The 24,140-nt window shown below is 40.0% G+C and overlaps 1 protein-coding gene across 1 annotated transcript in view; it reads right to left on the reverse strand.

The window, feature by feature from the left end:
* LOC143984135 (S-adenosylhomocysteine hydrolase-like protein 1) overlaps positions 1-24,140 on the reverse strand; it is a 521,010-nt gene that overhangs the window by 438,932 nt on the left and 57,938 nt on the right. Inside the window, exon 2 of the mRNA XM_077484446.1 lies at positions 8,543-8,645. Within this exon, the coding sequence (XP_077340572.1) occupies positions 8,543-8,645 (103 nt within the window). The remainder of the gene's footprint in view (positions 1-8,542; positions 8,646-24,140) is intronic.

The following is a 24,140-nucleotide window of genomic DNA, read 5'->3' on the forward strand; positions in this document are numbered from 1 at the left end:
GGTTCTCTAGCTAAGCTGGTAACTCTCCTTCAATTATTAGATTTGTCCTGATACACCTCCCTTGCACAGCCATTCACTGGGAAGATCAGTGTGCTGTTGCTTCTCCTCCCCTAGCTCTGAGCTGAGATACAGGGAATGTGATCACTTCTAAAAAGGGGAGAAAAATATATATTATTTTTATACATATACACAAATATTTTGCTTTTCATTTCCATTTTAAACTGAATAGGTTGTATTACAATGGGATTGCTTACAATCAATTTAATGCAGTTCTCAAATGATCAAGACCATAATGCTTCCAAGGTGTTTATGTTGATATACTTATTCTGTGGCAGTGTTTTAATGAAGAGACTCAGGAAACTGTGGGCAAGAAAATGCATTGCTTATAGCCACAAATTTCTTCTCTGTCCTAACCTGCACTGGAAAAAATGACCTGGAATATTGCTGAATGCACCAAGCATTGAAAAAGTTAAAGATTGTTCAAGTTATTAAAAGATGTGCGGAAATGCCCTTGGCTTAATTGTTTATTTTCAAAAGCATAAGTAATGTAGTGCATGTTTTTTTGCTTTTTGTTTTTTTTTAACATCTTAATTAGCTGCTGTATATTTTGAAGGAAACTTTTCGGCACCAAATCGATTAAAAACCCTACAAATTTTTTTTTTTTAATGCAATTAGGATTTTGACATACTTAAATGTGTTATCATGTGGTACAGTACAGGACTATATGAATATAAAATCAATCTTTTACGCTATGTATCAGGGATGTGGTCCACAATCAGTTTAGTCAAGTAGTTGCGGCAAAAGCCAAGGGGTTCTTAGATTACCCAGTGGTAATGAGGAGGCGGAGACTCAGCTCCTTGCACAGATAGAAAGGGCTGCAAGGGCTGGGACAGTGATAATGGGGGATTTTAACCACCCTGAAATTGACTGGAGAAATGGCACTACAGGAACAGTTAAAGGGCAACAATTTATAAACCTATTACAAAACAATATGGCCATTAGAGGTGTGGAATTTAATCGCTGCATTGCGATTCGGGGGTCCCTGATGCAACATCGATGCATGCGACCTGAAAAATTGATGTTGGACGACGTCATCCCAAATTGCCCCGCCCCTCCCGGAAGAACGATCCAAGCGTTTTTATCAAAATCCTTTTTTTTTTAATAAATACAATGATTATCCATTAAGTGGTCACCTCTGTGTGTGTTTTTTTTTATATATATATATGCAGCTTTATACCTTGTTTTATAGCATGTGTATATAACTGTATACACGGCTCATGTGACTGCTCGGTCCGGCCAGCCCCTCTCCTCTCACGTCTCTCCTGACGTCAGCCCCGCCCGCCTCTCTTCTAATCTGATAGGTACAGTTGGTGGGTGGGGCTGAGAACTCCTACTGACCTGACGAGAGACGTGTGCCTGAGAGACAAGAGAGGCGGGCCAGAACGAGGAGAGCAGAGAGCAGTCACATGAGCGGCTTATTCAGTTACACACACTAATAAATGAGGTATGAAAAGCTGCATATATTTTAGAATGCACATACAGCGGTGGGCACTTAATGGATTATAATTGCATTTATATCACTACACAGGTATTTTTTTTAGCAGAAGTACGTAGAGTACAAGTATGTTTGTACACTACATACACTGGCTCCTACATGTGCTCTGTGATGACATTTATCCGGCCATCCCCCCCCCCCCCCCTCGTTTGCACATTCCACTGTGTTAACTCCTAGTGTGCTGGAAGGTACAAACGATAGGGGGGGGGGGGGTGAGTAAATGTCATCACAGAGACAGTACAGGGAACTTCACAGGGCTGTTTGTCAGTTGTGGATTTGGATTCTAATCCCTCCTGACCTCCCAGCAGCCGGGTGTGTGTGAATTACTGTACCCTGTAGTGCACCAGATTAGTGCACTCAGTAAATCGGAGTTCCACCCGTTTTTTAGTTTATTAAAAGTCAGCAGCTACAAAGTGTAGCTGCTGACTTTTAATAATCGCATTCACCTCTCCCACGGTCCATTGATGTGGCCGCATGGAGCATCGCTCCTCTCCCCCCTCCTCTCCTCAGCGCCATCATCTACTGTGAGCAGTGACACCCACCTGTGACAGCTTACTGCCGGGCGCGCACTGCGCTCTGCCATTGGCCAGACAATGGTCCCAGAAGATCGCTGGCAGAGAGGGGCCGCCTAGTATTTTTGTTGTTTATTAAAAGTCAGCAGCTACAAAAAAAGTGTATCTTCTGACTTTTAAAAAAAAGACACTCACCTGTCCCACAATCCAGAGATGTGGCCACCCGAACCCTCCATTCTCTACCCTGCCTGTGCACGGCGCTGGCAATACTACTGTGGGCATCCAGGTGCGCATGTCTCACTGAGCTGTCCTGCACAGCCGGGCAATCTTCTGGGACCTGTGATGTGTCCCAGAAGATTGCAGAGAGGAAGGGCCGCCTAGGTGGCCCAAGCGGAAGTGGGAGCATGTCAGTAATCGTGATGCATCGTGATACATCGCGGAATTGAATCGTTGACCAGATAATCGTAATTGAATCGAATTGTGAGACCAGTGAAGATGCGCACCCCTAATGGCCATAAGGCCAATGTGGTGCCCATATTTAAAAATGGATCAAAGCCTTTAACATTAACTACAGACCTGTTAGTTTAATTTCTATTTTTGGGAAATATTGGAGAGTTTAATAAAAGACCACATAGATGAGTGTTTGGTAGAAGAAGAAAAAATTAAGCAATAGACTAATTTTGACAGTGGTGTAGTGGTTAGCACTCTCATCTGGCTTTTGAAAGAATGTTTGACTTTGTTCTCCACACAATCCCAAGACATGCTGGTAGGTTAATTAGATCCTGTCGAAAAAATTGGCCAAATATTTGTATGTTGTATGTGTTTGTAAGCGCATCAGGACCCCATAGGGTAAAGGACCGTGCTATAAAGCAGATGGACACCGGCAGCAAAAAGCTCCCCGAGGCGATTCAGTTTGCATAGGTAGCGCTATACAAGTCACTCACTCATTCATTCGCACACACAGCTAATGTGCAAGGTAAGGTCTACAGACTTGGAAAAAAAAATCAGTTTTTAAATGGTTAAAAAAACTAGCTAGTTTTCAGAAGTTAATGATTCACACTCTGAATGGTCTATGGTTGTTAGTGGAGTACCACGAGGTTCAGTTTTGGGACACTAACGTTTTAATATATTTAAAAATGATATAGGGTCTGGGATTAAAAAAGGTACCAGTTCAGTCTTTGCAGATGACACCAAGTTATGTAGAGGAATCACATCTTTACAGGATGTCTCCAACTTACAAGCCAACCTCAATACAACATTTAATTGGGCGACTATATGGCAAAGGAGGCTAAGGCTCGGTTCACATATACTGCACTGAAATCACACTCATGCAATCTGCCACCAGTGTAAATGTTAAAGGGGTTGTAAAGGTAAATATTTTTTCACCTTAACATTCTATGCATTAAGCTGAAAAAACAGCCGACAATGCCGGCGCCCCCAGTCCCCCCGTTTTACTTACCTGACCCCTCGAACGTCCTGATATCCTCTTCGCTGCTCAGCCTGGCTGCTGATTGGCTGGAGTGGATGGATTGAAACAGTGCAGCCATTGGCTCGCGCTGCTGTCAATCACATCCAATCACGTGGCATGCCGTGTGATACAACGAGCAGCTATAGCCACCGGCTGTATCACGGGAGCGCGCCTGCAGCTTCTCACCATGCGAGGGAGCTCACATGAACGTGAAAAGTACCTGCGGGAGGAAGCAGAGACAGCCGTCGAGTGACCCCAGAAGAGCAGGTTCGGGGCCACTCTGTGAAAAACGAGCTGCACAGTGGAGGTAAGTATAACATGTTTGTTATTTAAAAAAAAAAAAAATTACTTTACAATCCCTTTAACTTAATGACACCCCAAAACAGATCACAAAATGCAGTGCGATTGCAAGAATTTGTTTGCATGGGTGTGGTGCAAATTGAGCCCATAAAAAATAAAAGGGTTTAAAATCTCACTGCATCGAAATGCATGCGATTTGCATAAGAAAGCAGTGCGGTTCCTATCTGGATTACAGGTGGTATACATGTGAACCCAGCCTTAATGTTGACAAATGTAAAGTTATGTACTTGTGGGCTAAATATATGCACGCATCATACATACTGGGGAAATCCATGGTGAAGAAGGATCTGGGTGCTCTGGTAGATCATGAGCTTAACAATTAGTCCTTGTACACACGGTCAGAGATTCCGACGACCAAATCCGTCGGAATTATTCCGACGGATTAATTCCGGACGAGGTCCGGAAGTGATGTTGCATACACACGGTCGGACAAAGTTGTCGGAAAATCCGATTGTACATAACGTGATGACGTTATTTCGTTACGACGGGACTACGTTCAGGCTAGTAGCCAATAGCTTTGGTCTAGGAATTTGATCTGAGCATGCGTGGCACCTTGTCCATCGGAGTAGGCTACACATGATCGGAGTATGTCCGATCGGAGCATTTTGTCGGAAAATAGTTCCAGCAAGTTGGTCCGATGGAAACAGTCCGATGCAGACCACACACAGTCGGAATATCTGACAAAATGCTCCGATCGGAAACATTCCGTCAGAATCGCCGACCGTGTGTACAAGGGCTAAGGGTTGCATCAATACTGTTTATTTATCAGCAAGTACGAGTAACAATGCTTGTGCTCAAGTACTCACTGATACCAAGTAGCGATACCTTTGCAGTGTGAACTGAGCCAATACAAAATGAATGGGCTCAAATCGCACTACAAAGAATCACATGCATTTGAAAAGGAATGTGAGGCAAATCCTGTTCGAATCACATGCGGTACTGCTCCTGTGTGAATCCAGGCTGAAATCACCATCACAAGCCTGGGTTCACAAAAGAAGCAGTGGGGGAAATCGCATGCAATTCGGAATTCGGTATCCCATCACATTGCTGTTCAAATCGCAATTTTTTGCAGTGTGATTTGAGGCCATTAATTTCACTGGTTGAAGTATCAGAGAATTTGCACAAGTACAAGTGCTCGTGCAAATGCTCGGTATCGGTGCAACCCTATTAATAATGCCATGCAATGCTAAGCTGTGGTTTCCAAAGCGAGCAAAATCCTTTCTTATATTAAAAGAGGTATGGAAGGCGGAGAGACATAATTGTGCCCCTGTACAATCATTAGTAAGAGCTCATTTAGATTATGCAGTTGAGTTTTGCGCACCAATTCACAAAAAGGATATCAGAGAACTGGAGTAGGTGCAGAGCAGAGAAACCCCATTGATAAGAGGCATAGAGAAACTCAGCATTGAGGAAAGATTAGCTAAATTTATTCTCGAGATGATTAAGGGGTGTTATGATCAACATGTATAAATACAGAAGTGATCCATATAGTGAACTTGGTGTACAGTTATTCACTTTAAGGTCATCACAGAGGACAAGGGGGGACTCTTAACATCTGGAGAAAAAGAGATTTAACCTCTAAATAGGGAAAGGCTTCTTCACAGTAAGAGCTGTGAAAATGTGGAATAGACTCTTGGGGGGATCCGAAAGAAATTTCGCCTGCTCGTTTTGAGAATGACACAAATATTAACTTTCACAAAGTCTGCTGCCTCAGTTTTAATTATGGCAATTTGCCTATATTCCAGAACATTATGAAGAGTGATCAGGTGCATTGAAATGAAGTCCCTCTTTGCCATGAAAATTAACTTAATCCCCAAAAAAAACAAAAATTTCCACTGCATTTCAGCCCTGCCACAAAAGGACCAGCTGACATGTCAGTGATTCTCTCGTTAACGCAGGTGTCAGTGTCGACTAGGACAGGGCTGGAAATCACTCTAATGCTGATAGAGTTAGAATAACAGACTGGAAGCTTTAAAAGGAGGGTGGTGCTTGAAATCAGTGTTCTTCCTTTGTTGAACATGGTTACCTACAAGGAAACCCGTCCGGTCATCGTTGCTTTCCACAAAAAAGGATTCACAGGCAAGGATGTTGCTGCTACTAAGATTGCACCTAAATTAACAATTTATCAGATCATCAAGAACTTCAAGGAGAGAGGTTCAATTTTTTGCGAAGAAGGCTTCAGAGCACCCAAACAAATCCATAAAACGCCAAGACCATCTCTTACAGGTGATACAGCTGTGGGATCGGGCACCAGCAGTTCAGAGCTTGCTCAGGAATGGCAGTAGGCAGGTGTGAGTGCATCTGCACGCACAGTGAGGCAAAGACTTTTGGAGGATGGCCTGGTGTCAAAAAAAGCAGCAAAGAAGCCACTTCTCTGCAGGAAAAACCATCAGGGGCACACGGATATTCTGCAAAAGGTACAGGGATTGAAATACTGAATCCCCTTTCCGCATCGGGAAAAAAACGCGTCCAGAGAAGAAAAGGCAAGTGTTACCATAAGTCTTGTGTCATGTCAACAGTAAAGCATCCATGTGTGGAGTTGCTCATCGGCCAAGGGAGTGGGCTCATTCACAATTTTGCCCAAGAACACAGCCTTGAATAATGAATGGTACAAAAAAACATCCTCCGAGAGAAACTTCTCCCAACCATCTATGACGAACAAGGCCTTTTCCAGCATGATAGAGCACTTTGCCATAAGGCAAAAGTGATAACCAAGTGGCTTGGGGAACAAAACGCCATTTTGGGTCCATGGCCAGGTAATTCCCCAGACCTTAAATCCCATTGAGAACTTGTGGTCAATCCTCAAGAAGCGGTGAAAAAAAAAAAAGCACAAATTCTGTCAGGATGTTGCCCAAAAGTTGATTAGCAGCATGCCAGAACAAATTGCAGAGGTCTTTAAAAAGAAGGGTCAACACTGCAAATATTGACTCTTTGGATAAACTTAATGTAACTGTCAATAAAAGCGTTTGCCACTTATGAAATGCTTGTAATTTTACTTCAGTATACCATAGTAACATCTGACAAAAAGATTGGCCACGGCTGTAGATGGAAGTTTTTTTTAAATGTGTGTGTTTTGTTTTTCTTACCAATAATCTAAGGTGTGGATTACCACAGCAAAAATAAAACCTAAATAATCAAGAAACAAATCAGCAACAAAATGCAATGCGAATACATGTTTTGCAAACAACTTAAACCCGTCAAGCCAATTCTTCAGTTTTAAACAGACTTACAAAGCCTTGAAAAAATATTCATACCCCTTGAAATGTTCCACATTTTGGCATGTTATAACCAAAAACATAAATGTATTTTATTGGGAATATATGCGATAGGCCAACACAAAATGGCACATAATTGTGAAGTGGAAGGAAAATAGTAAATGGGTTTTCAAATGTTTTACAAATAAATATCTGAAAAGTGTGGCATGCATTTGTATTCAGCCCCCTTTACTCTGATATCCCCAAAATAAAATCTAGCGGAACCAATTGCCTTCAGAAGTCCCCTAATAAAGAAAAAGTCCACCTGTGTGTCATTTAATCTCAGTATAAATACAGCTGTTCTGTGAAGCCCTCTGAGGTTTGTTAGCGCGCTTTAGTGAACAAACAGCATCATGAAGGCCAAGGAACACACCAGACAGGTTAGGGATAAGGTTGTGGAGAAGTTTAAAGCAGGGTTAGGCTATAAAAAAAATAGCCCAAGCTTTGAACATCTCACAGAGCAGTGTTTAATCCATCATCTGAAAATGTAAAGAGTATGCAGCAACCTCCAACCTACCAAGACATGGCCGTCCACCTAAACTGACAGGCCTGGCAAGGAGATTATTAATCAGAGAAGCAGCCAAGAGGCCCATGGTTACTCTGGAGGAGCTGCAGATATCCACAGCTCTCCACACTAGATTTGTGCACTCCACAAATCTAGCTTTTATGGAAGAGCAGCAAGAAGAAAGCCATTGTTGAAAGAAAGCCATAAGAAGTCTTTTTCTCGCAGTTTGTGAGAAGTCATGTGGAGGACACAAACATGTGAAAGAAGGTGCTCTGGTCAGCCAAATACAGGGCAATCTTAGAAGAAAGCCTGTGAGTCTGCAAAAGACTTGAGACTAGAGGTTGACCTTCCAGCAGGACAACGACCCTAAACATACAGCCAGAGCTATAATGAAATGGTTTAGACCAAAGCATATTCATGTGTTAGAATGGTCCAGTCAAAGTCCAGACCTAAACCCAAATAAAAATCTGTGGCAAGACTTGAAAATTGCTGTTGACAGATGCTCTCCACCCAATCTGACAGTGCTTGAGCTATTTTGTAAAGAAGAATGGGCAAAAATTTTACTCTCTAGACGTGCAAAGCAGGTACAGACATACCCAAAAAGACTTGCAGCTGTAATTGCAGTGAAAAGTGGTTTTACAAAGTATTGGGGGGCGGATTGTAAATGCACGCCACCGCCTTTCAGATATTTATTTGTACCAAATCTTGAAAAACCTTTTATCATTTTCCTTCCAATTCCCAATTATATGTCACTTTGTTTTGGCCTATCACATAAAATCCCAATAAAATACATTCACGTTTTTGGTTGCAACATGAAAAAATGTAGAACATTTCAAGGGGTGTGAATACTTTTTCAAGGCACTGTATAAACAGGACCAAATCTCTCACCTGATTCAGCTAAGGCAGCTGCAACTTCATTCTGGGTGGAGTAGATGTTGCAAGCTGACCAACGACATTGAGCTCCAAGGGCACACAAAGTCTCAATAAGCACCTGTAAATATGTTAATGTTAATAAAATGAAACCTCAGGGGACAATTTAATTATTTACAATCTTAAAACAACATTACATAATAAAGTAGCACGTATAAAGTTTTTATTTTTTTTCCCCCAACTCCAGGGAAATAATGACATTTAAATAATGCACGGGCTGTGCCTGCACTGCATGGATTCACAGATCATTTTTGTCTAGTGCAGACATGTCCAAAGTCCGGCCCGCGGGCCACTTGCAGCCCACGTTCTGGTTTCAAATGGCCTGCCTGTTAATTTGGATATGTATATCTTTTGTGGCCCCCAACATATCCCCGAGCGCTGGGGGCCACAAAAGATATATTTGCTGGCTGCCTTGGAGGGGACAGGGAGGGGCGGGGCGAGTGCCGTACACACAAGAGTATCTCCTGTTTACGAGGTGGTCTCTGTAATATAAAGTCTTGTCTCCTGCGCTGCCATTGGACGACTGTTCTGTCCATCATAGGAGGCGGGACTTTGCATTAAAGAGGCTGTCTCGTAAACAGGAAATACGCCTACGGCACTCACCCTGCCCCCCTTCCTCTCCCCTCCAAGGCTGCAGATGGGCATGGCTAAGACTGCACTGATGGCAATGGTAAGGCTGCACTGATGGCAATGGTAAGGCTGCATTCATGGCAATGGTAAGGCTGCATTCATGGCAATGGTAAGGCTGCATTCATGGCAATGGTAAGGCTGCATTCATGGCAATGGTAAGGCTGCATTCATGGCAATGGTAAGGCTGCATTCATGGCAATGGTAAGGCTGCATTCATGGCAATGGTAAGGCTGCATTCATGGCAATGGTAAGGCTGCAGATGGGTACCGACCTTTATTTTACTTCACAGTTCTTTATTTAAAATTTACGTTTATGTTTGTTTTCTGAAACTTCCCTCTTAAAGTGAAGGTGTGGGTTATACGCCAATAAATACGGTATATAAAAATAATATGCCCAATAAGCTCATCTCTTCACCACACAGCCACAAAGGCAAGAGACTTCTTGTTGGGCAATGCATTAGTGCTCACACGCTTAGACCAAATTTTAATAGTTCAAAGAAGGTCAGGCAAAATGGTTGGCCCTCAAGCATGCTCACTTCATCAAATCTGGCCCTCTTTGAAAAAAGTTTGGATACCCTTGGTCTAGGGGATTTCAGAACGGAGATATATTAACCTATCCCTCCAATCGTTCAAGCACAAGACCGGTCCCCCGCATGCTAGCGGTCTTGTGAATGGACTGTTCCTGATTTCATAGCGTCCACTGACCATCTCTGGCAGTAACAGTTGTGAATTCATGAAGAAATACATTTAATATTCACTGGCAGAGATGAGATATTTCAGTAGGCCTCAAAAAGTGGATGAACTATAATTTTGATATTATTGAACTGTTACCTTCTTGGAGACCTTTAAAGCAAAATACATGATCTCATGTTTTCCACGTTCTTACTACATCAACTATTGAAAACTTTTACAAGCAGATGTTGAGACAAACTTGCTGGAACAATGGTAGCTCTCGTCACAAAACAAGCAGACATTTACCAGGTATTAGTGGATAAACAAAAACCACATATACAACCATGAAGACAAAAGGTTATTGGACTACTTTCACATCTAAATAAACCTCACATGGCCTAAACTATTGTGTAAGAGTGAGGAACTGTTTAAATAGCTTACACCTTGGCTAACAACCCATTGTGTAAAATTTTAGGAACTTGTGGACACAGCTAAGCTATCTAAACATTTATTGGACTACTCAAAGCCCATCTCAACTCAGTCACTCGAATTATATATGATATTTTAGATCACAGAAATATTATAATTGGTATCTGATGACCTAAGAACTCATTATAATAAGAAAATATATATGAAAGTGTGATTATCAATAGAAGTGTTTTAGCAACAAATTAGTATTATGAAAAACATAAAATTATAACTGTATAAGATTTGAACCTATGTTTAGATAAACAAATATTAATTGGATACATCAGAATTATCCAGTTATCCATATAAATAATTTGATGTGATATTGACTGATATATATAACCTGTGTCCTTTCTAAATGGACTACATTTTTATAGATATACATTGATATACATACAGTATATAGACCATTTTATATAATAGGGATTAATCAAAATTATGTTAAGCGTATTTTCTATTATGTTGGTTACTAACATCCCTGAATACTGGATCTATATATATTCTTTTTACTAAGATACAAATATTACACATTATAAATATAAAATATATTAACTTAAAGTGGTGTTTCCGCCCCAAAAAAAAAAAAAAAAAAAAAAAGAATATGAGTAAAATTCCCCCCCAAAAAAAAAATTAGATTTATTTTTTTAACTCACCTCTAAATGCCTGTTGCTAGGGGGTCCCTCGTAGTCTGCCTCCTTCAGTGCCCGGGCACCCAATGTCACTTCCCCTCGGCAGTCAGTGATCTAGGACACATGACCGGTCCCAGATGACTGCGCGGCACATCACGACTGTGGCGCCGCTCGCGCATGCGCAGTGCCCACAGTAGGAATTTCGGCTCCCCAGAGCGGAGGGGGGGACGAGCGGAGCTTCGTTCCCCCGCATCGCTGGACCCTGGGACAGGTAAGTGTCCGATTATTAAAAGTCGCAGCTGCAGTATTTGTAGCTGCTGACTTTAATTTTTTAGTTTTTTAAGGGGCACCCCACTTTAAAGAGATAAACTCCAAACACATGTGAGACACCTGGTGGTTGAAGGTGCTATTACCTTTAAATCATTAGGCTCCTGAGAAAGGTTAATAATTAAGTTTTGCCTGCCAATGAGGGAACACATACCTTTTGGACAGAACTTAGTATAATTTTATGATCTTATTGTTTAGGAGGATATTTAAGAAGCAAGAAAGATGCCATGAGGGAGCTCAGGGACCCACCCTGAGCAGGGACACTGGCAGATTAACATACTCCCAGACAGACTGACACCCATGCACCATGCACAAATACATATTTTTACATTCATGAAGATTCCTTTTTTTTATTTTTTATTTAAATTTTATTGAATTTTTCATATAAAGAAAATTTACGAAATTGTTATAATGTACAGACATATAAGTATTAAAAAACAAAGAAAATAAGTCTGTCATTTACAGTACACATATTTCATGTTAATTACACAATTACATTCCCTTTTCTTTTTTTTATCCCTCCCACTACCCCCTGTTTATCCCCATACCTCTTCCCCTTCCACCCCCCATTCTGTTGGCCCGCCCTCCTTTACTTATTCAACCAGTGCCTGTATGTAGCTTTTTGTCTTTTTGAATGATCTCCACTTTTCCCATGTTGCCCAGTAGCTTTTCATTTGATTATTATCCAGTTTTATTAAATATTCCATATTATTTATATATTCTATTCTCTGTATCCAGTCTCTAATTAAGGGTTTTTTGGCTGATAGACAATTTTTTGGTATCATGGCTTTTGCTGCATTAAGTAAAAAGGGGATCAGTTTTATTTTTTTTTTTGATTTCTGGGCCGTATTTTGTTTTCTATTTTGATTGCCACTTTCTTCTTCTACCCCAAAAAACAGACATTCCCTGGGACAGTATGGTATTTTTTCCCCTGTTATCTTTTCTATATATTCTAATATTTTATACCAGTAACTTCTTATAACTGGGCATTCCCACCATATATGGAATGTTGTTCCCCGTAGTTTGCAATCTCTCCAACATTGTGGGGATCTATAGGGGGTCTATTTTATGTAATCTGTTTGGTGTCATATGACATCTCATCATACCTTTGTCAATTTACTTCCACTGACGTTGTATCTGATACATATCTATGCACTGTCTCCATCATCTGTGACTCATCTACTTTTATCCTCATGTCGTGTTCCCATTGTACTATTGCTAGAATGGTTTCTCTCATCTCTAAATCCGAAAGGATTTCATATAGTCTTGACATTCCATGTTTTACTCTTATCTTGGAATTACACAGTTTTTCTATTGGTGTTAAAGTGTTGTCATCCCTTATGGGTTTTGGTATTGAGTTAACAAAATGCTGAATCTGTAGATATTCCCATTGTTTTAAATTTTGCCATCCATGCTTCTCTATTATTTCTTGTTTTGTCATTAACACCCCTCCCCGCGTAATATCTTTTAATTGTGCGTTTTTCATTTGCTTACCCAATTGTGATTCCTTTCCTGGGACAAAAAAAAAAACTGTGCCCTCTAATGGGATTAAGAGGGAATTATAAACCCATTTATTTCTACGATAAAGTTCTTCCCATAATTTAAGTGTCGTTAACGTGATTTCATGTACCTTGTCACTCCCTATTCTATATTTTGGCGGAATCCAAATAATTTTGTGTAACTGTGTGCCCATAAGTGATTCTTCCATTTTTACCCATTACTTTGTTGTACCAATATTTGCCCATTCCACCAATCTCGCCAAACTAATTGCTACATAATATCTATACGTGTCTGGGAGTGCCATCCCTCCACATTTTTTTTCCTAGTTAATGTGTTATAGCTTATCCTAGCCTTCCTATTTTGCCATATATAAAACTTAAAAAAAGTGTTTATATTATTTAAAAAAAATTATTTGGGATATTAATCGGAAGCATTTGGAGTTTATAGGTGATTTTTGGTAAAACCACCATTTTCAGCATGTTGATTCTACCCGTCCATGAGATTAATCCCTTATTTATTTTTCTTAAAACTGCTTTAATTTCGTTTATTAATGGGATATAGTTGGCCTGATATAATTCCTGGACCGTTTTCGTTATCTTTATCCCTAGATAAGTTATTTCTTTTTTTTCCCATGGGAAATTCCTGCTGTAATATTTTTTCTTCCTTACTATCTAAGCCTATATTCAATATAATTGTTTTTATGGGATTTATTTTAAAATTTATTTTAAAATTTGAGAGAGTACCATATTCCTTTATTTCTTTTATCAAACTGGGCAGAGACATACGTGGATTTGTTATATATAGGAGTATGTCGTCCGCATATGCAGCCACTTTATGGTTTTCTCCTCCCATCTTAACCCCCTATGTTCTCATTTGCTCGAATCTTGCTCGAATCTTTGCCAATAGTGGCTCCAAAGCTATTACGTACAAAAGGGGCGAGAGCGGGCATCCCTGTCTTGTACCGTTCAGCATTTCAAATGCGGACGACATACTCCCATTTACTCCTATTTTAGCTGACGGTTGTGTGTATAAATTATTTATCCATTTCAGCATCTTTGGACCCAATCCTATTTTTCGAAGAGTTTCAATCATAAAGCACCAGTCTACTCTATCGAATGCCTTCTCGGCGTCAATCGATGCTAATATCATTGGGGGCTTATTTTCCTTATCTTTTCCTATAAGTAGCAGAGTTCTCAAACTATTATCTCTACCCTCCCTCCCAGGGATAAAACCCACCTGATCCCCGTTAATTAATTCCGGCATCAGTTTTTTTACTCTAGTCGCGAATACCTTCGCATATAGCTTTGTATCAACGTTTAACAATGCTATAGGCCGGTAACTAGAACAGCTGGATCCGTCTTTGCCTGGCTTCGGTAAAACAACTATATTCGCCAATAGTGATTCTTTCCTCATGTTCTCTTCTTCTCCCAGGTTGTTCCAATATTTACATAACTCTGGTATCAACTGATGCCGGAATTTCTTATAGTATCTAATTGTGAAGCCATCTGGGCCTGGGCTTTTCCCATTTGGTATTTTCTTTATTGCTTCATATATTTCTTCTGGGCTAATAGGCTCATCTAGGTTTTTGGCCATTTCATTCGTTATTCTAGGTAGGTCTGTTTCCCTGAGGTAGTCTAATATTTTAAGTTTCCTATTTTCCTTCTGCTCTTCTGTTTCCCTTCCCCTGATTGCATATAGGGCACTATAGTATGTTTTAAAGGCCTGGGCTATCTCTGATGTTTTAAATTTCAATTCCCCATGTTCGTCTTTAATCTTTTCTATATAATTTGAGACTTTTTTTCTCCCTTGCTACCCTAGCCAAGTGTTTCCCAGTCTTGTTCCCCCATTAATATCTGTCTTTCGCCACATTTTTAAACACTTTCCTTCTCTCCTGTTCTATCATATCACTTAGTAGTGTACGCTTATGGATAATTTCCTTATATATATTTTTATCTAGATGTCTCTTGTGTTTTAATTCTAGCTCCTGAAGTTCTTTTTTTAGGTTATTAAATCTCAACTCACTTTCTTTTTTTTTTCCCAGCCCCTATAGATATTAATTTACCTCTAATTAAGGCTTTGTGAGCTTCCCAGAAGGTTGCTTTGGAGATTTCTACTGTATCATTAATTTTAAAATATTGCTCTATATCTGTTTTTATGCTGTTCTCAGTTTCCTCATCCTCGATCAGAGCCTCATTGAGTCTCCACGATCCTTTTCTATATTCAATTTCACTCTGTGTAATTTTGACCATCACCGGGGCATGGTCCGATAGAGTGATGTTTCCTATCTGTGCCTTAGTTACTTTTTCCAATATTTCCTGGTCAACTAATATGTGGTCCAGTCTAGCATACATATCATGTACCGTCGAGTAAAACGTATAGTCCTTTACTCCCGTATTACATACTCTCCAAACATCTACTAGCTGTTGTATATGTGGTTTTCTTTTCAATATTTTATGTTGTTTAATTTCTTGAGGGGGGACATTTGACGTATTGTCTAGATCTGGATTCATTGTAAAATTTAGGTCTCCTGCTATTATTACCTGCCCTTCTTTATTACTCTCTATGAGATTTAAGATCCCATTCAGATATTTTTTTTGGGGCCTTATTAGGACAGTGTATATTAACTAAAGTGTATTTCTTTTTTAGCATGTTCCCTTTTATTAGCAGAAACCTCCCCTCTAGATCTACCTTCATGCCTTCTAAAGACCATCTGACATTGTTTGCCATTCCAATAGCTACTCCCCTAGATCCTCGTATCGGGGAATCTGCATAGTACCAAGTTGGAAACCTATTTGTATTTAGGCGAATATTACTATCCAAGGGAAGGTGAGTCTCCTGTAAAAAAGCGATATCCACTGCATATCCCTCCAGCTCCTTCAGAATGTTATACCTTTTTTGGGGAGAAATCATTCCTCTCACATTATATGTAGCTATCTTAAGTTCTACCATCCTTCCAACTAATATACTGTTTTATTACGTTTAATGGGTTCAGGCCAACAGCATTTCCCTCCCTTAATTCCCTCCCCCCTCCCCTCCCCCTCCTTCCCTCCCCCCTCCCCTCCCCCTCCTTCCCTCCCTTAATTCCCTCCCCCCTCCCCTCCCCCTCCTATGATGTACTTTTACCTCAATGGTCTGGGGATTCTTTTCAGGAACCTCCTTGTTCCATTTTCCCCTAGGTCCTAGGGTGGAATTCTGTATGGCAGCGACGCCATCCATCTCGCCTTATACTTACGAAGCGGTTACCCAACATGTCAATGGGATCTCCTCCTCCTCCCACCTCCACCCCCGCCCCCCCCCCCCCATCCAGGAGGGGGGGCAAGAGGAACAGGGGGGAGGGGAGGCGGCCCCAAGGAGACGGCCTTTACTCCCCCTCGGCAATCCCCCTCTCTCCCCATCCCCTCCCCTCCAACAGGAGAGCGGAGTAGGTCACATCCCCCCCCCCATCTATTTAAAACCTTGGTGTCGGAATATCAAATTTTTTACAAAATTCTGTTATATCTTCGAGCTGTCTTATTCTTGCTGTCCGACCATTTTTTCTACCTATCAAGCCCACTGGGAAACCCCAATTATATTGCACCCCGTTCTCAATTAACACCCCCAGTAACGGTTTGAGTTCTCTTCTTCTCCTCAGAGTGTCTTGGGATAGGTCTTGATACATCTGAATAGTCTTTCCTTCATATTCTATTGGGGCATTTACTCTGATACTCTTCCAAATTTGATATTTATCTTCTTCGTTTTGGAAGCGTACTAGTATGTCTCGTGGCATGTCCCGTGGCAGGTCCTTTGGTTTCCTTATTCTATAGGCTTTTTCTATATTTATTGAGTTTGTTGTTTCTTTATTCAACAATGGATTGCATATCTTATTTATTACTGCAATTAAATCTTCTCGCTGAAAAGTATCCGGGACTCCCCGTATTCTTATGTTTTTTCTTCTGTCTCTATTTTCCTGTTCCTCGGCTTTATAAGCTTGTTCATGTTGTGCTTTTTTTAGGGATACTATTTCTACTTCTAAGTTCTTTATTGTGTTTGCATCGCTTTCTATCCTTTTCTCCATGTTTTCCACTCGTTCCAAAACATGGGCAAGATTCTTATGTAATTTTCCCATTTCCGTTTTCATAGTGATTTTCAAAGCCGCAAACATAGAAGTTATTTCTTTTTTTGTGGGCATAGATAGGGAGCTCTCCTGTTGGGTTGGATAAGTCTGAGTACCCTCCGTTTCGTACTCTACTTCTACTGGTTGCTCTGTCTCCTCCTCTGGAAGACCTTCTTGTTCCCATAGGGAATTATTTTGTACTTGCTGCTTTCTCTTCTCCTTGTCTTTTCTTTCTTTATCCTTTTTATCCTTGTCTACTTGAGAGCTTCTTGTTGTTTGTTGTTGTTTTTCTGGTTGTCGTTTCTCAATACCCCCAGATTGTGTGACATATTTATTCATTGGCCCTGGGCTCACAACCAGGCTCGGCCGGAGAGATTTAGGGGTAGCTCCTAACTTTGATGTCTTACCCTTCATTTTAAACCGCTTGTTTCTTTAATCAGCCTGATGACTTTGGCTCTAGAGTGCAGGTATTTACCCAATTTAATAGAGTCTTTGAATATGAGTTTTTCTCCTTTTGCCCTTTATTCTGACGTTGTCCCCACTCTATAACACTGAGGAGTTTACTCAATTTGTTATGTCCGTAGTTCTGAGTTTTATTCTCTGTGACCTGATTTAACCGCAAAACTATGATATGCAGAATTTTTTCCTTTTTATTTTACTGACAAAAATCAAAATTTCAGGGGCAATGCAATACCACCCTGCAATATTCAACATTAGAATGTATATAGTCCCCTTTCCTTCTTAGAGCCCACCATGCTCTCTATGGAGTATTTACTTTTCTTGAGAGGGTTACGTTATTATTTCTGCCATAGATTAAGAACAAGAAGCAAGACAATAATCAAAGCCAAGAAGAAAAAAAAAAGAAAAAAAAATTATTATGGGGGCTCTCTTCTTTTTCTGATACCTTTTCCTCTTTCCTCCCTCTCTTCCGCCCTTTTATTATATTATTACAAGTCTTACAGTTGCAGGGCTGTTTAACATATATCTGCCACCATTACCTAAAAGTACTGCAACACTGTGCACTTATTTTAAAACACCAAAGTCTCTCCAGCTCTTTACATCGGTATTATAAGATTGTATCTTTCTTATCCATTCCGAAACAGGGCCGCATTTACATGCTTAACCTCTCCGCCATCCTTCCATCTATGGCTCTGTGTTTTAATGATACTTCAGCAGATATCATCAATACCATCCAAAAGAAAGTCCTGTCACTTCACAAACCCACCGGGACGCCTCACAAGCAGGCGACCCCTCTCTGCCGCTCGGAGCCTTCGCCAGCACCAGAGGAGAACCAAGGTAGGGGAGAGAATCATGTCCCAGTGGGGGCGAGGGAGAGGGGGGAGAGCAGCCTCATACACGCCGCTGCTGGCTGCACGCGGGGAGAGGCATCTGGATCACCGCCATGGGAGGGGAGCCGATCCGCACCTGGGAATGTTAGGTGTGAGCGCCCTGCCCAACGAGACTCCTCCCCCTCATGACCTCCGTCCATTCATGAAGATTCCTGATCCTTGGAACTCAGAGGTCGCAAGAAGTAAATCCTCTTTACGAGTATCCATTTTGGAAAGCTCCAGCAGCCATCTTAAAAATCCTGGAAACCAGCAATCCAGAAGAATAGCCATTTTGGAATGGGTAAATATGCCATGTTGATTATATCTTGTTTGTTCTCTCAAATATTGATGTATTGAATATTCTACTATTGATAATCGTTCTCCCGAATAAATAACCGCTTTTTAGATTTTTTTCCTCCAAATTAAAATTTTCATTATATAATTTCTTTTCGCATAGTTGCCACTTTTATTTACAAACAAACGTCTAATTTATTGTACATTATTAACCACTTACTTAGCTGCAGTATAGTAACGGCTGACCGTGTGAAATACAGATGTTCTGTTTAATTGTCAATTATCTTAAGGTTATTGATTCTACCGAGAAGTTATCCAAGGTAATACGTCCATTTTGAGGGTGTGTCCATTAAATATCAAGATGTTCATGTAATGCAATCTGTATTTAACTTCTTCATGTAAATATTTGTTTTTCGTCAACCAATAAATTAACTATTTTGTATGATCACTTGTCTCTGAACAAGTGTCACATGTATAGACTGTCATATAGATTGATTTTGTATCTTAAAAATATCTTATTTAAAAATTCCAAACCCACACTACTATTGACATATATATGCCTCACAAAGCTTTTGATAGCGTTTCCTGGTCATATCTTGACATTCTACTCCCCAAATATGGCATTAACAATGACTTCTTACATGGCTTTAAGGCTCTGTATCATAACCCACAAACACGTATTAAACTCCCAGGTTGTCCCCTCTCCCCTCTACTTTTCGCACTTGCGATAGAACCCCTAGCCAGCGCTATTAGAAACAACATAGACGTTACTCCAAGGGATCCATAATCCATAATCCATAATATAAATTAAGTCTTTATGCAGATGATGTGCTTCTATTTATAACCGACCCTCTCATCTCCCTACCCAATCTAACTAAAACCCTCAACATCTTTTATGACTTGTCAGGTCTTTGTGTAAATTTGTCTAAGTGCTCGGCTTTACCGATCAACATTCCCACAACCTTAATATCTTCACTTAAAGATAAATTCGTATTCAATTGGAGCGCGGACTCATTTAGATATCTAGGAATCCAGATTACGCCATTATATATATCACTATACCAAGCAAACTACCCCCCATTAATTAACAATATTAAAAATCTGCTTAAACTTTGGTCATCATACCAAATCTCATTCTCGGGCATAATAGTTGCCATGAAAATTATGATTTTACCAAAACTTTTGTTTTTTTTCAGAGCCCTTCCCCTTACATTATCTAAAAAAACACTAGATTCCCTACAAAGACATCCATAAATTTATTTGGCTAAACAAGAAACCCAAATTTAGCTATTCCTTTATGTTTAGACCCCAAATAAAGGGAGGCCTTGGCATCCCCAACCTCTGGCATTATTATCTTTCGGCCAGATTCACCCAATTAGCCCAATGGTATACCCCTTCACTCCATATCCCTTGGCTCTGTTTTGAGGAAGAATCTATCCTACCCTACAATCTAGAAGGACTCCTCTGTTCCAAATCTATCCCACCACAAAAACTAAGACATTTAAACCTTATTGTCACTCACACTCTTCAAGTATGGAATAGACAAAAAAATTCAAAATTATCCTCCGACCCCCCCCCCCCCCCGCTTCCTTTCTAGGTGACCCTCGCTATTCCTCCCCAGAAATTGCTTGTGATCAAAACTTTCTATTGAATTGGAAGCTACATAATCTAAAATCACTCTCTCACAATAATTCATTTCTCCACTTCACTAGTGTACAAATAAAATATGATTTCCCATCCTCTGAATTAGAAAACTATACACATATAAGACAATTCAGAAATATCATTCACTCACACTCCACCCCCCATATACACAATTCAAACAAATTTGCATCTCCTTCCCTCGAGATTTCTCGGTTTAATATCCAGAATTTATAAACGAGACCAACATGCCCGAGAAAACACTCCCCATGCTACAATGGGAATCTGATTTAAATAGCACATTTACTCTTGAGCAATGGGATTCTTATAAATCGCCAAACTTACCACATTCTATTTCTCACTTTCCCCTCTCTGTTTTAGGGGTTGCCCCTCTGAGGGAACACTTTTACATATATTTTGGGATTGTCTTCACATAAAAAAACATCTGGCATAGGGCCAGCAAAATTATAGAAAAAATATCCGGCAGAAAGTTTACTCTTACGCCGCAAATATGTCTCCTATTCTTCCCTATACAAGATATTCCAAAGAATAACAACACTAATCCATACATTCTTTAGCTCTATACATTGGGCCATAGCTTTTAATTGGTGCTCCACCACAGTACCTTGGCCACAAATCTTAACCACATGATGAACATAAAACTATACGATTCAATGCCCCTCTATCAAAAGAAATGGATGCTATGGGACACTGCTCCTTTAACTTAGGAGGGGAATGGAGGTGTGATGCGGGGGAGGGGGAGCCTTGGTCCTGTACTTTGTTATCTCCCACCTCCCCATCTAAACATATACGCATTAGTCGTTATTTAACCCTTGCCCCCACTACCATTCCCGAATTGTCAAAATTAAAACATTTTGCATATTATATATATATATATATATATATATATATATATATATATATTCTTATTTTTATTTTTCTATTACTCATCTAACCATAACACTTGGTCTATTCCTGTACTACTTTTATTGTCAAAGTTATTTATATTTATACCTGTACCATCATTGTAACCGTTTTATACTCTGACCTTTCACATAATAAAAATCATTTGTAAACAAAAAAAATTACTTATAATATATACTGCGCGGGAAACTGTCCTTAAAAATCACAACACAGTCCACCGCTGGACATGGGGAACTTTTTTGAGGCTTGGGTAAGTATAGCCTTTCAGAGCGCCCCTAGACAAAACAAACAGTTAACCCAGTGCGGGCAGAGCCACACTGCACTGGAGAAAAAAAAAAAAATCATAGAGTTATGCATTCAATAAAATGGGCATTTTTTTATTTTTCTTTCATACCAGCAGTTAGAGGGGGTGGGATGGGCTTTAACATAACGTAAGTTACATAAGTGACTAAAAGTCACTTAAAAGTAATCAACAATGGAAACGTAGTTGTTTTATAACATTTTATGTAAAAATCTAACATTACAGTTAAAAGCTGCTATCAACAATATCTTGTGCCCTTGACACTGGTGACAATTATTCAGCCATGTAACCCCAAACACACTTACATATCAAAGAAAGGGATTATAATGAAGTATCTCATTAAGTCCTGGATATCTAATAGCATTAAGGCATTGTATCCAACGAGTCTCCATTTGAAGTACAATTTTTTTTTATAATTGCCGGCATGAGGGGACAATTATGGTAAAATTGTACTCCAAATAGAGACCCATTGCATACAATGCCTTAATGAGATGCTTACCTTTAAGCCCTTTCTTTAACATGCAAGTGTTTAGGGTTACATACGTTGGCCTTAGGTCAAATAAATAAATTAGATTGGCTGTTTCCTTGCCAAACTTATAGTGACATGAGAGGTGTATACGTCACTGGATTTGCTGTGACATACAATGCGTATACATATGTAGGGCTTTTAATATGTGTGTTCTATGCAGTAAATGTGGCTGGTTTATGCGAGATGCTGTATTAATTATCGTATTAAATATGCCTGTACCACTTTTTTGCATTTATATATATATATTTTTTTGTGTTTGTTTGTGTAATTTAGACTATTACATTGCACATGTACATACATTTTGGCTCATCCAATGGGTTGTTGTTGGTTGTCCCCACTGTGCCCTTATGGGGGCCGATGGACTGGTAGGGTCAGGACCCAGATGGTGTGCTCCCCCTAATTTTTGGTTTGCAGGCGTTCATGGACCCTCCAGACTGGGGGTTACGTCAGGACTGCGGGGGCATTTTCTCTCCTCAGCCCAGTAGTGGCTTCTCTGCTCGTCCTTGCTTGTACAGTTACCATCGGGGACCGGAAAGCTCCTGATGCATACTTGTGATCGGCAGCTTTCCGATCATGTGACTGCCAATCACAGTGGTCACATGATCAGAACACCCACCTCCTAAAGAGCTAAGCACTAAGAACCTCCTAAAAAGGGCCATGAGGCAGTGGCGGGAAGGGGTTAAACCATTAATTTGTTTGCTTTTCTGTAACAATCTGTTACATCTTTGTGCTGCTTTGGATGGTAAATACATGTTGGATTTACATTTTCTTCCTTAGATCTCTGCTACCCATTGTCGATGCTGCTGGTGCGTGGTTGGAATTTATGGGACAGGATGCACAAGGAAGTTGAAATATTTCTATGAAAAGAAACCCGGGGATCATTAACACATTATTTAAGGTGTGCGTGATTCAAAAATGTATCTTTCTACCCCCTGATGTTGAAACCACTCTTCATGTTCTGAACGAGCATGCCCTGCTTGAATTTATGTTTGCCAAAGTACATCTTGACAAATTCACTTCCTCATGGTCTCCTTGGATTTCCCATCCTTCTTGCATCTTTTCTCTACCCAAGTTCTATGGGCCATTGCAAGAAAGACCCCTTATGCTTCACCACGTAAAGCCAACACCCACCTTTTCACATTCTACAACTGCAGTCATTACTAAAGGCCAACGTTGCTACCCTTTTCTCCCGGGACCTTGATCTACCCTCTTTACGTTCTATGTCCAATCATTTGCTCAAAATAATGGTGTCATCCCCACCTACATCTCGCACCCCCTACCCCTTGGCCCTCTCCTCATCTCTTGTACCTCCTTTCATTATTTAATCCATCTCTCTCTATCCTCTTCCCTACACTACCCTTCTCACTTGATGGCCTTATGGCTTATGTTATATTGTTCTTTTGCCAAAGCTTATTTTGAATTCAGTTACTTGATTTGTGTGCCACAGTCATATCTTCTTTATCTTGTTCTCATTGTTAAAACAAAATAAAGATGTATTGAAAGTAAAAATGGATCTTTCATGTGTATATTGTTACTAATTTTTTCCCTTTCCCTCTCAACTCCCTGATGGGTTGTGAAGAGGTGGCTTACTTTTAGAATCATAGGCCATTTATTACGCAATTTGATTAAATTTTGTTATGTATAAATGTTTTCTTCTATGTTTTTTATGTAGTTTGCAGGTTAACCTCTCCCTAATGAAGCAGGGTTCACCCCTGAAGCACGCCAAGAGTCTACCCTTTCCACTTGGATACCTTGCGAGTAATATATTTATTTTTTAACCACTTACCTACTGGGCACTTAAACACCCCTTCTGCCCAGACCAATTTTCAGCTTTCGGTGCTCTCACACTTTGAATGACAATTACTCAGTCATGCAGCACTGTACCCAAATGAAATTTTTGTCCTTTTTTTCCCCACACATAGAGCTTTCTTTTGGTGGTATTTGATCACCTCTGGGTTTTTTATTTTTTGCGCTATAAATGAAAAAAGAGACAAATTTTTCTTTGTTTCTGTGATAAAATTATGCAAATTATTAATTTTCCTTCATAAATTTAAAATTTTTGGAAAAATATGCTACTGTTCCCTCACAGGATTTGAACAAAAAAGAAGGCAAACAGACTTCCTTGCTTCTGTGAAATCTAGAACTTATTTTTGGCAAAAAGGCCAGATCAATTTTAAAAACTACTCGATCCGGGAAAATCTTTAAAAAAAGGTGCCCTCAT

This window comes from Lithobates pipiens, unplaced genomic scaffold, assembly GCF_037356315.1.
Source record: "Lithobates pipiens isolate NorthernLeopardFrog02 unplaced genomic scaffold, aLitPip1_a1.2 Scaffold_16, whole genome shotgun sequence".
Classification (NCBI taxonomy): domain Eukaryota; kingdom Metazoa; phylum Chordata; class Amphibia; order Anura; family Ranidae; genus Lithobates; species Lithobates pipiens.